Consider the following 15,047-nt stretch of genomic DNA (forward strand, 5'->3'; position numbering starts at 1 on the left):
TTGATTTGGTATTACCATGAAATGAGTACAAAAGTCAATTCAAATCTTTATGCAAATGTTTTAGTTACGCAAAGTTATTAACGTAATTTTTTGATAATTTATTTTAAAATGGAGAGCACAAGGCCAATATTCGGCAGCTGTAAGAGTTATTCACGGAATTAATCACTGCTTTTAATTTTGTAATTTGTTTTGGTTCTTACTACACTGAGGACATTATTTATTCAAACTTAAAACAACTACCCACTTTACAAACATGCTGAAAAAGCCAATTCAGAAAAACAAAATCCCTGATTTGTATTTATATTCAACTACGAGGGGCCATCATCTTTTTGTATTAACACCGAAAGAAGCTCTGAAGAAGGTCCGGATTGGATCGAAAGCTAAGGCCATCTACCCTATTCATTATATATACTCATTATTATACATGTATATACTTGTAATGAGATCGTATATCATTAAGTGCCACTTATAGCTGCAGCTGTTGACCACTTTGATTTGGTATTACCATGAAATGAGTACAAAAGTCAATTCAAATCTTTATGCAAATGTTTTAGTTACGCAAAGTTATTAACGTAATTTTTTGATAATTTATTTTAAAATGGAGAGCACAAGGCCAATATTCGGCAGCTGTAAGAGTTATTCACGGAATTAATCACTGCTTTTAATTTTGTAATTTTTTTTGGTTCTTACTACACTGAGGACATTATTTATTCAAACTTAAAACAACTACCCACTTTACAAACATGCTGAAAAAGCCAAATCAGAAAAACAAAATCCCTGATTTGTATTTATATTCAACTACGAGGGGCCATCATCTTTTTGTGTTAACACCGAAAGGTCGGCCCCTGGAAAGGGTACGTCTTAAGACTACTATTGCATTGTACACACAAAATTCCCACACTCGCAAACTCGTAGTTGTATTAAGTGTGAAAACGTTCGAACCCCCATTCTATTTTGTTGCATTCCTGTGGAGACATCTTTTGTTCTTTCCATTGTCCATGGAGTTAAGAAACTCCCAGAGACTTTGTACGCCAAATTCATTGTGGAGCACCCACGTCTTAAGAATTCTCCTGTATAGAGACCCTCTTGGGTTCCAATTTCTCATGTGTTATTGGTCTCCATAAGGTAGTACATGAAATCACCTTTTCCCGTTCACACCCGGTTGTTTTTTATTTAAAAAGTGTTTCTTTAGAACAATGAAGGCCGGAAGAAAACTATCCTGTCAGAAACACAACAACAAAGACGAAACAGCACCATTCCAGCCAGTCTTCAGAAAAAAACGTGAGTACATACTGTTTGTAAGTTCGAATATGAACACGTTTTGAATGCATGCAGTGACTGATTTTGAGTCTATGCAAACTCAGGCTAGCATAAAGGCACATATAGGGTTGGTGCAAGATCTGCTGTAAACATGTACTTGAACTCGACAGAATGTCTACTTATTTTTCCTTTCCTTATTTTTCCTTTTCGCAAACGCGCTGACAGTGAGGCCGCATTTCACAGGGAGGAAGGAAGCAAGGACCTGTTCCTCAAATTGCAAGTTTATTTTGTAAAGTTTCCTGAGGGTATGGTCTCGAGAGCACTTCACTGCAGAGTCTTTTTTGCACTGTATTAAATTATTTGCTGAATAGGTTAAGTTATGACCTCCTTGCTAATGCAATGGACAATGTACACCACAATGACACGCATAACATAAAGCCAGTCGTGTATACACTTTGCATAAAATAAAAAAAACTGAATGAAATATGTACCTCAATAACAATACTGAAAGACAAGGCTCTGAAGTACCTACAAATTCACATCAAAAGAAACCCTTATAGGATTGTGTACCATTGTTTTTAAGGCCAAATAATAAAACATGTCCCGTCCCTCATCTTTCTTTAAGGCCGCATATTCTCGTTGTTGTTGTTTTTATTTAATGATTATTTTCAAAAGGGAAATTGTTTAGGTGCATTACACTTACTAATCTTTTAAAAACTTGTACTACTATAAAGTAAGTATTTACTGGAGATTTGATGACCAATTTGAATTAAAATGATTGGCGGCCACCTTTACTAGAAAAATAGGAGAAGAAAAAAAACGAAAAAACTGGATGACCTTAATGGCTGTGCGTAGGTGCTTTAAATTGGTTGTGCAATTTAATGAGTGACATAAAAATTGAAAGAATAGGCCTACATTTATATAAAGCCATACCATAAAAACCCGACAACAAGAGGAGAGCAAAACGTATAATCAATAAAATAACACATAAAATAACATTACAATTTAAGAGGTTCACGATTCTACGTCATAGATATTTTAAATTAAAATTTGTGATTTTAAAACTAACACATTAATTAATTAACTGGGGTCAATCAAAAGCTATTTGATTGAGTTTAAAGGTGCTCATTTCAAGAGATGTTTCTCTGTGTGAATGCAAACTCGGAAGGTCCCCCTTTTTACAGGCACTGGACACAATTGATAATTTCTCAAAATAATTGTTAGCATAACAACTTACTTTGCAACGAGGAATAGAGAGCTGTTGATAGTATAAAACAGAAAAGGAAAACTATCCACTGACGTTGGATTGTTGTATCCACTGCTCAATTTAAAATAGGGAGTCTCATGGCAGGTCGAGTTATTGCACCTCAAAAATAAAAACACCCCTATACAAAACACACCGGTATAATAACATAAATGTCTGAGCAGCTAACTTGAAAGTAATGTCATTTTCTTTTAAAGGGCCTTTATCATCCAAAATACCTCAAGTTAAAACTATACAACCCTCAAGGCTATAATTAGGACTTTGTTAGCCTATACCCTCTTTTACTTAGACTTGTAAACATGTCGTTATTTGTAGTCGTGGATTGTTCTTGAGGCGTGTGTGTCACGAAAAAGAATGACGCTACGCTAAATTGAACAGAGTGCTTAAGGAATTTGACTCGACCCAAAACGAAATTGAATGGCTGAATTCTGAATTTGAAACGTAGTAACAACTGGAAAAGAAAAACAGCTTTAATTCGAACGCATGAAAATTAAATTGACTGCTCATTTGCCGAATTTGACCGAGAAAACCTATACGTTTTTTTATTTTGAGTGTCACTAAAACGAGGCTTAAAGCCATTATACACTTTCGGTAAACAGTATTGTCCAAGTCCCACACTTCGTGTATCACAACTTCTATATAAAATAACAAACCTGTGAAAATTTAGGCTCAATCGGTCATCGGAGTCGGGAGAAAATAACGGGAAAACCCACTCTGGTTTCCGCGCGTTTCGCCGTGTCATGACATGCGTTTAAAATAAATCCGTAATTCTCGCTATCGAGAATTTATATCGTTTTACCGTTTTCTCAAAAAGTAAAGCATTTCATGGACTAATATTTCAAGAGATGTCTTTCACCATTACCTTCTGTAAACCTTGTAAATAATTTGTAAATCTGTGAACTTTTTTTTTCCGTACCAAAAGTGTATAATGGCTTTAAAGAAAGCAACATAATTTGACCCCCTATTCTTTCACTATTTTCTTGCAACTTCGATGACCAATAAGTGCGTCCAAATTTGCACAATGATTTGTTATTTTTAGTGCACATGTTAGGAAACACCAAGTGGGAATACTGATCTTTGACATTAACCAAAGGTGTCCAGTGCCTTCAAGTATAATATTTGGATGTCATTCCGGACATTTAATGGAGATGTCTGTAAAATTTGTCCATGCTTTGCGGAGGGAATCGGCAGTTCCATATTTATGTGACACCATAGATTCCTGGAGGAAGCATTTGTGCATGTTTTTGCCTTCACTCCCGAATACTTTGAATGCGCTATTGTGCGTTATGGGCACCCCTATCCTCTTGGCAAGGATACCGTGGTACGCGTCGTCGATCGGTATGATCGAAGTCCGTTGGGCTGCTTCATACATTGCCGGAATGGTACTTCCTGAAATGACGTAACCTCCTCCGGAGCAATATGGCGGATAAAATTTCCCCCTGTATTGTTTTTTTGACACGTGGTACCTACTCTTAGCGTCGTCTATATGGATGCTTGTCCACATGGCGTTACCTATGAACATTGCCTTGTGTTTTTCTTTACTCAACTTTTCCAAGAATTGTATGATGTTTTTCATATTCACAAACATGTCGTCGTCTCCTTTGTAGTAGTACTTTGTGTGAGGGCAGTTTTCGGTCACCCATTTCAATCCGAAGACCACTTTCAGGGTGAGGTTGTGGAAGGACTCTCTGAATTCTGCTTGGATGATGTCTCCGTGTCTTTCGTTCTCTTCGTTGACTTTCTTTTGTATCTCGGCTGTGTTCTTTGTCTCTGTAGCAAGTGTGAAGAGCAAGACGGTTTGTTTCCCGAAGAACACCCTCTGCTTTCCCCATGTCTCCCGAATGGCCTGCCTGCGTTTGAAGTTACTCTGCAGGGAGCTAATCAGGAGCATTAGGAACACATCCCTTCTCTTGCCCTTCTCAAAACATACATCATCTTGGGAAACAACCTCCTTCAGACACTTCTCAAAGTACTTGTGGTTGGATACGTTACTTGGAAGCACCAAATCTAACCTGGGGTCGACGCAGTTTCTTCTGCTCTCAGGGCTGCTTATGTTTCTGTAAACTTCAAAGAACGTATCAGCTTTTCGAAATCTCATTGCGGCTGTAAGAACATTTTCCGGGAGACAACCGCCCATTTTCAAATCGCTCTGTGTGAATGCATTGTTGTTGACAAGTCTGAAAGAAAGCTTCTCAGCAATGATTGACACAAAGACGTCATCAAGGGTTACTAGGGGTGCGTGACGTGAATGTTCTAAGATGAGATCCACGGCGTCCATGGTGAGAATGAAACCAGCTTCTGATGTACAATACTCAGGGAAAGCCTTTCTAGGGTAGAGTTCCTTTGACACATAGTAAACGCTTTTGGGGTCTCGTACTGGTATCGTTGCAGACGATCGCCTCCCGTGCCACGCCCTCACCAGCTCGTCGCCTTTCAAAGACTTTAAATAGTTATTTACTGTTTCTGAGTTTACGAACATGTGGTCACTGCCGTACATAACAAACTTTACGCCAGAGCATTTTCGAGCCGCCCACTTCAACCCGAGGAGGAGTTTCAAAGTAGAGGACCGAGTCCCCCCTCGAAAGTTCCCGAATAAAATATCATTGAAAGTTTCACTCTCGTTCGCAATAGGTCCTTTGAGCTTGTCCTCCGCTAGACCTACTACAAATATAACTTTAAACCCATATTTTGTGTTAATCGTTGTGTTGGCCCAGGTGTCACGAATCACATGGCGGGTTTGGACTTTGTCTGGACTGGACGTTAAAAGGATTACCACGGTCACACTGTCCTTAATATGCGGACGGACTCGGTTTAAGCATTCAGGCGCTATATCGAGAGTTAACACTTTCTTGAGGTATGCTGTGTTAACGTCAGTCTTATTCCACAGATTAGTCACGGTGGTCGGTCCAATTGTGGACTTATGGGAGGCGGTCAACTCGACCTGCAACCGAGTGGTGGCGACATCTTTGATCGAGAAGGGAAGGACGTTAACTTTTGATTGATCCTTGATAAAGTTAGTGTAAATAAAGGCCGCAGTAGCGTGAAAGGCATAGATGCAGATTGCGACGAAGAGGGCGTATTTACGGCGGTTTTTTATAGCCATGATGGCTAGTACTACAACTGAAAAAAATAATTGGCTTAAAAATGTGGGTTTTTTGTTTTGTCGTTCTTTAAAGGTAACATTTAACACTAGATTGCAAATATAGCTGCGAGGGCAACTTCAAAACGACACCCTTCAGGCTGTTGGTGCTGGGTTGTGTTGACTGTGTCATGTGCCCACGGATATCAAGCTCTGCAACAGACACACAATAAATGTAAGTTATACCATGTTGTCTAGACTGAAAGTTCTACCATGTTGTCCAGAATGTGCAACAAAAGTTTTTTTAAACACATTCATATTCATGTTATATCCCTAATTCACTCAAACTAGGGTTTCTTTCAAGCCTAAAAGCTCAAGTGACAAGATCTGGACTCGAACCCACACTGAATTGATTAAAAACAACTGAGATTTACCTCTCTCAAAGAAAGTGCGACCCACCCCGGAAAAAACCCCCAACAAGACCACACACACTAAAAGAAAAACACACGACAACGTATCAAACACCCAAACACCCCAACAAACAATAAACAAACAAACAAATAAACAAACTAACACACCAACACTAGAAAACAAAAACATCCACAAAATGATAATTGACTTGACTAGGAAATTCGTCAATTTTATTATTTTTTCATTAACAGGTTGGGGATCCGGGAGATTTTGACTGCTTGCGGGATGACGGAAGATTGCCGTCAAATACGGGAGTCTTCCGCAAAATCCGGAAGAGTTGGCAGCTCTGCTAGTCCCAACTCTTTGTGAAATCGAGCCCTTGCATTGTAATGTACAAACAACATGGATCTGTACACGCTACTATTATAAACAATCACCGTTTCCTCGATATTGTCTTCACTTATAATTCATTCAGATAGTATGAAAGGTACAAGAATTTGTTCAACCAAAAACAAATCCACCCGAAATTTAATTTCATTGAAAGCCTGCAACACCTATTAGAGTACTCAAACTCCCATAGTATGTATGTTTCGGTGCATACAATATTAACGTTTTCAAGCAGTTCTGCACTAATTTCTCATCTTTAATTTCAGAACAATGTCACGATAACATAAATATACATAAATTGGTCGAGTAAATAATAATAAAAATAATAAATCAATAACTAGGTCGCGAATGCGGAAGCATATTTTGCAAAATATAGCGTGCAGGGATAATAATCAAGCGTGAACTGTGTCCAGTTGACCAAACTCTACAACAGATATAACATGAACGTAAATTATGCTATGCGGTCTTGAATGAAACAACGTCTCGACATTAGAATGTTGCAACTAAAATTAATATAGGTGCAGCAATGATGATAGTAAAACTAATCAAAATATTAATGATAGTTATATTTCATATGAGCAACTCAAGCGTTTACCATTACTTAGCTTCCAGTAACTCGGTTTTGAATTTTTTAACTGATGAGAACCAGTTTTCGAGTCCACGAATTTGATTTCGAGACATCACAGTGAAATTTTGAGGTCCCAAAAACAAGCATCTGAAGGCACGCAACTTCGTGTGACAAGGGTCTTGTTCTTCCGTTATTATCTCGCAACTTCGACAACCAAATTCGTTAAGATACATCAAGTGAGAAGACTGGTCTAATAGTAAAAATTGGAACAAACTTCACTCTAAATCGAGTTTAAAGTATTCGTCTTTTACTCTAGAAAGAGTTGTCTACCAAATAGCTCTTTGCAAGAGTGGTATGGCGGACAAAACCAGTGTTTTTTCACTTATTTACGTTTTAGCGAACCTAGTCTACCCGTTAGTGAAATCTGTCAATTTATTCTTGTCCACCAAACTGTGCACAAGGAAACAAACACACAGAAATGTCACTATCTCGAATTTTGTTTACGTCAAACGTGTGCGCTTACCTTGTCGTATGTAGCCAATTGGTGGTGGGCTAATTGTGACTACGATGGGTGAGTATGGCGACTATTTTCGGGGGAAATCCTCCACGGACTGAAAGCTTTTACCGCAGCTTCCTCGGCACGTATAAAATGGCAGTCTCTCTCTTAGAGTTTATGCATTTTGATTGGTCGAAGGCTAGGTCACGTTGAGTGCATTCTGGGAAAGAAAGACCATCTCCAGAACCAGCGATTAAATGGCCCCTGCAGGAGCATATGTGTACAAACTTGTATGCAATAGCATATCGTGAGGTGAACCGTCCAATCAACGGTGTTGTTTTTAATAATTATTTTCGGCAAAGATTAAGGTGCCGTGTGCACCGTGCGCGCATAAATAGCCAGGCACGAACACACAACACGCATAGCATATCGTGAGGTGAACTGTCCAATTAACGGTGTTGTTTTTAATAATTATTTTCGGCAAAGATTAAGGTGCCGTGTGCACCGTGCGCGCATAAATAGCCAGGCACGAACGCACAACAAACCAACATAAGGCTAAAGATGGTATGTGCCTATCCCCTATGATGTTTTTGACAGAGCTCATAGTCTTTTGGTAGTTATTTTTTTGTTGTAAGGGCGGTCGGGAGGGGGTGTGGCTGTGTACAGGAGGAAAAGAGTGTGTTAAGCTAATTAAACCCTTGGGGGGGGGGGGGGCACCCTCTGCCACATTTCGGCATGGTTTACATCCAACAAACGTTAGTAGCACACATGCGTTTTTCGGATTGAAAAGTTTTCACAAGGCTCTCACAGCTGCATGTGAATAACGCCCTCTGTGTCGGTCCAAATTTCATTCTGGCTTTTCAACAATATTTCCCAAAACCCTACCATAAGGCAACAATGGTGCTTTTTAAAATTATTTTTCTGTAATTTCGATGACCAATTGAGTCAAAATGTTCACAGATTTGTCATTTTATGCATGTTCGGATACACCAAGTGAGAATACTGGTCTTTGACAATTACCAAACGTGTCCAGTTTCTAAAAACTCGTATATCTATTTGTTAACAATGTGTACCCTCCCGGAAAGGGACGCTATATACGACAGCGTGAAAGTTTGGCTGTTTTCTGTCATTCTGCAAGTCATTATAGAAATATCCCTACATGGAAGCTAAAAACTTGTCTTTGGAATATTTGAGATATTACCTTTTGGGGGAATAAAGCAGCGTCAAATCTTTCAACAACTACGTGGCTTTGTGGGATAGGATTTCAATTCAATTCAATTCAATTCAGTTCAATTCACTTTATTTCCAAATCCAAACAAATAAACAAAACAATAAGCAGTGAATAAATGACTATGTTTTACAAGCAAATGGAATAATGATAATACATGAAGTAATACTATAATACTACATTTACGAGCAAAGGCAAAATATAAATTACGGAAAACAAAGCAAAAAAAACCCATACAGAGCACAAGGTGATGGAGTTGGAGGGGGCCCATAAAAAGCAAAGCTTGTCGAGTATGGACCCCCTAACGAAAGCAATAAAGCATAACAATGAGTTTTGGAATCTTTGGAGCTTAACACAGGCACCGATAACGAGAACGAAGACGAGACGATAAAAATGCACGCCCTCGATTGGTTGAATCGTATTCTGAGTGGAGCAATTCAACCAATCGAGGGCGTGCATTTTTATCGTTCTCGTTTTCGTTCTCGTTGTCGGGGCCTGTGTGACCGGGCCTTAAACAGATACAGGAAAAGAAGAAGAAGGAAGAAGAAGGACAGTGGAAAGAAAGAAAATGGGAAAGTTAGGACAGGTGTAAGGAGAAAGTGATTCACAAGAAGAAAGAACAATGACCCAAGGATGAAGGGAAACCTTGAAAGATAAACCAACCTGAACAAAGAGGCTGTGAAACATACTCTGCTCTATGTGATGTTTGAAGCTTTGCATAGTGTGCAAGGATAAGACTAAACTATGATGGTAAACTTGCGGGCACAAAGCAGGCAATGTTTTGGAAGGTGTGTTTTCTCTGAAAAGAGCCGGCTTAGTCTCGACGTTTCGAACAGTATACTCTGTTCGTATTCATGGGTGTACCCGCAAGTTGATCATTATTTATAGTTTATTCCAGACTCTACTCTACGTTACACGCTGTGTGCCGTATACATAAACGCCACAGCCAACAGCCTCCAACTGCAATAGTTTTTACAAGCGCAATTTTTATTGTAAACGGTCTACCTGAGGTCAATGCTTCCATACACAACATTCATTTAATAGAATTCTAAACACAATAATTCAATTTGAATGGAAGGGAGTAGGTTGCTTTCATCGTTCATCGCACCTGGCTAAGACGGCCAGGATAAACAAAAGCGTACTACTACACTATGACCCAAAAGCCTGCTTATCCAATCCTCGAATGGTTAGATACTATAAAATAAACAAATATAAAATGAATAGGGTAGATGGCCTTAGCTTTCGATCCAATCCGGACCTTCTTCAGAGGCATAAAACAAGTACAAACAAATACATATCCATTTATAGAAAAAGAGAGGGGGAAAGGGATTAAGGAAAGGATCCAGAAAGAAGCAGGAAAATAACAGCCAATCAAAGTTCCTATTTCAGAAACAATATTGGTGGCTATAAACCAATAGGAGTGAAGTGGCGAGGACAAAGGATGTTTAGAATGAAAGGAAGGGTTACTGGACCATAAAAGCGGTAAATGTATTGTTCGACAATCTTTTCTCCCAAACACACAAAACCATGTGTTATGAGTCACCCGCAAGCCTATCTTTTTGGCCATCAAGCCTTGATAAGCGTCGTCGATTTGGCAGGCATTTTGATAGATAGATAGATAGATAGATAGATAGATATAAACGTTTATTCAATGTTGCGAATAGTGTATAATACAGAGTAATATGGATACAATTAATGTAAATATAACAAATATTAAAAGGTGAAACTTTAAACAACACATGTATTTTGAGTTAAAAAAATTCTAAAAATTTGTTCACTATTTTAATTTTAAAAAGCATAAAAACTACACCCTATAAAATTTATTAAAAATTACCTCAAACCATTGATTCTTAATATAAGCATTGCGTTGCTCAATTAACACCTTCAATTGTGCTTAGCATTGGTCTCTAAAAAGTTTCTTCCTTTCTTTTCAGGATGACTGATGCATGCATGTAACTGTAGTCAACACATTAATGGAAGTGCAAGGCAAACACTTCCCGGAAGTGATTTAAACAATGCACGAACAATGTACAATGTCAAAGAAGGGGTCAGAAGCTAAAGATGTTGATTAGAAAATCTCTCCAGCAGGATACAAAGTTAGCTTTAAAAGCAGTTGTATGGTATTTGTAACAGTTTGCACTAAATGCATGGAATAGAGTCATTGGTGTATATACTCCATGCTGTACGAAGGTCCACAGATGAGCGTAAGTTTTTGTAATGCTTCACCACGCACTGCTCTAGAGAGCATTTGCTTGGACTTGTTTTCTTGCCTTTTCTCGGTAACACAAGAAACTGTTTGTTATGAGTAATCCGCAAGCCTACCTTTTTGGCCAGCATGCCTTGATATGCGTCGTCGATTGGTATAACATGAATCCATCGAGACGCTTTAAACATCTCCGGAATGAGGTTCCCTGAAATGACGTAACCACCACCTGAGCAATATGGCGGATAATATGCCTCATTAAACTGGGTTTTGGGGACATAATACTTGCTCTTTTTTATAGTTACTGGACGACTTCTTAACATTCTATTGCCCACAAACAATCTCCTCTTGTTCGACTCACTGGTCTTGTTCAGCAATGTTATAATGTTTTTCATATTCACAAACATGTCGTCGTCTCCTTTGTAGAAGTACTTTGCGTGAGGGCAGTTTTCGGTCACCCATTTCAATCCAAAGACCACTTTCAGGGTGAGGTTGTGGAAGGACTCTCTGAATTCTGCTTGGATGATGTCTCCGTGTCTTTCGTTCTCTTCGTTGACTTTCTTTTGTATCTCGGCTGTGTTCTTTGTCTCTGTAGCAAGTGTGAAGAGCAAGACGGTTTGTTTCCCGAAGAACACCCTCTGCTTTCCCCATGTCTCCCGAATGGCCTGCCTGCGCTCGAAGTGACTCGGTAAGGAGCTGACAAGCAATAGCAGGAATACATCTTTTTTCTCCCCTGTTCTTTCAAAACAAATATTACCGTGTGTTATCACCGTTTTGAGGCACTGCTTGAAATATCTGTCGTTGGTTCCATCTCCTGGGAACCAGTCTGGCCTGCTACAGTTCCGTCCATTTAATTCCATATTTAAGCATTCCTGTCCTCTATCGAGAGTTAACACTTTCTTCAGGGATGTTGTGTTAACGTCAGTCTTATTCAACGTATTTGTCATGGTGGTCGGTCCAATTGTGGACTTTGTGGAGTTGGTCAACTCGACCTGCGACCGACCGATGTCGACATCTTTGAACGAGAGTACATGTACCTTATGTACCTTAATGATGTCAATGTAAATAAGGGTCGCAACCATTGCCATAATGGAGTATGAGCATATTGCGAGGATGAGAACGTATTTGTGGTGGTTTGTTATAGCCATGGTAAGCACTAGTGGACAATAGTTTTTTATGTTTTTTTATGTTATATTCTCTTTAGAGGTCCCATTGAAAACTGCAGAGGGAGAAAGAGTGTTGCTGGAGGTCAACATCTCAATGCGATAAATCATGCGTGAACTGCATCCAGTAGGCAAAAAATCTGCAACCAACACACAATGATTGTAAGTTCTACCATGTATTCTTTAATTAAAGGCAGTGAACACGTTTGGTTATTGTCAAAGACCAGTATTCTCACTTGGTGTATCCCAACATATGCATATATTAACAAGCCTGCGAACATTTTGATTCAATTGGTCATTGAAGTTGCAAGAAAATAAAAAAATGAAAACACCCTTATTGTACAAAATTGTGTGCTTTTAGATAGGAATAAAGGGCTTCTGGCCAGAAGTCTTTTATTATTTTAGTGAGAAATGACCTCTTTCTAAAAAACTGTATACTACAGTAATTTTTTTGAGTAATTATTACCAAACGTGTACAGTACCTTTAAAGGCAGTGGACACTATTGGTAATTACTCAACATAATTATCAGCATAAAACCTCACTTGGTAACGAGTAATGGGGAGAGGTTGATAGTATAAAACATTGTGAGAAACGGCTCCCTCTGAAGTGACGTAGTTTTTGAGAAAGAAGTAATTTTCCACGAACTTGATTTCGAGACCTCAAGTTTAGAACTTGAGGTCTCGAAATCAAGCATCTAAACGCACACAACTTCGTGTGACAAGGGTGTTTTTTCTTTGATTATTATCTCGACCAATTGAGCTCAAATTTTCACAGGTTTGTTATTTCATGCATATGTTGAGATACAACAAGTGAGAAGACAGGTCTTTGACAATTACCAATAGTGTCCACTGTCTTTAAGCTAACGCATTGGATCGTATGAATAAAAAGAAACAGGTTCACATTTAACTGCAATTTTTTAATGAAGGTTTTCTCGGCCAGTTTCGGAGAAAATGAACAGCCAATTTAATTTTCATGCGTTCGGATTAAAGCTATTTTGCCTCTACAGTTTTCTGCGTTTCAAATTCAGAATTCGTCCATTCAATCCTTTAGCACTCTGTTCAATCATTTTAAATTTCGTAAAGAGGCAATCAATTTTGCTAAATGAGGATTGGAGTAAGCACATCTGAAGAACTACGAATAAACAGATAAACTGTACTAGGCAAATGAATTTGAATTGCTAAACACACGCCTCAAAGACACATCCTGTGAATTTGAATGCAATTTGCTGCAATTCGATCATGACTTACGTAAATCGAATGAATGTTTTGTTAAATCAAATGACGTAACAGCACAATTTAACTAGTTCTAAAACGAAATTAAATGACCCTTTTAAGTAGCATTCGATTCCGCGCAAAATAGAATAGCATGGTGATTAAATTGTCTGCTCATTTGCCGAAATTGACCGAAAAATAAATTTCCAAATTGTGAAAAACATGCTGTAGATTGTACGCATCGATCTATTTTCTTTTCAATGCTAACATTTTAAAAAATTTTAAACTCCACTTATTTGATGCGTTTTATCATATATTTTGTCGTGTTTGAGTTTCAAGAGATAAACAAATCTGTCCCCTCTTCTTTTTGAGCAGCAAAGGATAAATAAACCAATCCCTTCCACTTTACAGCATTAATTTGAGCAGCAAAGATTATAAACATCTATCTCCTCCCCTTTTTGGTTAAGTTTGTGCACCCGATATTGACTTTGTTCTCTCGTAATTATTTTATGGATAAAAAAGCGTAATTAAAAAATAAATAAATAAAGGGCATTTATGAATGGAAGTTAAAGAGTATAGCGACGAGTTATTAAATGGCCCTTTAAAACCGTTCAGGGTGGAGGCCGTGGAATGAAGCGGACCAGGCCGTTATCGCACGACCACGACCCTTTAAAACCGTTCAGGGTGGAGGCCGTGGAATGAAGCGGACCGGGCCGTTATCGCACGGCCACGACCTGGCCAGTTTTAAACGGCCGTTGAATTGAAGAACTCGTCGCACACTCTTTTATTTACTTATTGTTTTCATCAAACGTTGTATGCTTACCTTGTCTGTCGCCAATTGGTGGTGGGTTGATTGTGACTACGATGAGTGAGTATCGCGACTATTTTCGGGGTAAATCCTCCACGGACTGAAAGCTTTTCCCGCAGCTTCCTCGGCACGTATAAAATGGCAGCCTTTTCTTTTATTATCAAATATAACTTATCGCGTTTGAGAGTTTATGCACTCTGAATGGGAATCTAGTGACATTGTGTTCACGTCACGTATTCAACTGCGAAAGAAAAAAGACTGCCTCAGTGAACTTGCAAATAAAAGGCCCCTGAACGAGCATATTATTTTTGTGAACAAACTTGTATAGAAGGCTGTGGTTTTGATTCAATGAAATACAGTATGCTTATTGTCCTTGGTCTCTGATATATGTCAAACCAATGGAATAGGCTTCTGTATCCTGTACTGCAACTTTGGTTAGCCTACTTTGTAGAAGACTGGATACTTTGGAGATTTCTCTGTTCCAATATATCGAACTATGTACAAACTTCTTCTGGTAGCGCCCTCTTTTGAATCCTCCTCCTCCAGCGCATGTTATTTCCCATAAAGGGACAGAATCTGCGGGTACTCCCCCACATTAATTGGGCAGAGGATTAAAGTTAAAGAGTCAAAGAAGAGTTTTCTTTTATCGTTTAAAAACTGCCAGACTTTTTTGTGATTTTTAAACGTTTAGCATTTTGCACTGTATGCTTTGGGATGTTAGTTCTGTGCACCCCTCTGCGAACATGAGAAATTCATTACACAGCAAATCCGGGAATTATGTTTTGGTATACTGTTCTGGCACCCAGCCTCTGGCATCCGGCCTCCTTGAGCTTGCGTTTATATGCTTAGTACAACACGGGAGTCACCCGACCAAAAATAAACCCTGTGCTATATCATTCAACGCAAATTCTCGAAAATTGTTTTGGTTGTGTTCTGGAACCCAGCCTCTTCGACCCTGCATGCGTATA

At 38.8% G+C, this 15,047-nt stretch overlaps 1 protein-coding gene across 1 annotated transcript; it reads right to left on the reverse strand.

The window, feature by feature from the left end:
* Nucleotides 1–10,466: 10,466 nt before the first annotated feature.
* On the reverse strand, nt 10,467–14,293 carry LOC117294252 (beta-1,3-galactosyltransferase 1-like). Its single transcript, XM_033776609.1, has 2 exons — nt 14,095–14,293; nt 10,467–12,199 (listed from the first exon to the last, which is right to left on the reverse strand). The coding sequence occupies exon 2, from the start codon at nt 12,042–12,044 to the stop codon at nt 10,833–10,835; it is 1,212 nt and encodes a 403-aa protein (XP_033632500.1). The 5' UTR covers nt 12,045–12,199; nt 14,095–14,293; the 3' UTR covers nt 10,467–10,832.
* Nucleotides 14,294–15,047: the final 754 nt, after the last annotated feature.

The sequence above is a fragment of the Asterias rubens genome, chromosome 9 (assembly GCF_902459465.1).
Source record: "Asterias rubens chromosome 9, eAstRub1.3, whole genome shotgun sequence".
Classification (NCBI taxonomy): Eukaryota; Metazoa; Echinodermata; class Asteroidea; order Forcipulatida; family Asteriidae; genus Asterias; species Asterias rubens.

Coding starts and splice junctions, on each gene's coding strand:
- LOC117294252 (XM_033776609.1), bottom strand. CDS start 12,044: ATGGCTATAACAAACCACCACAAATACGTTCTCATCCTCGCAATATGC.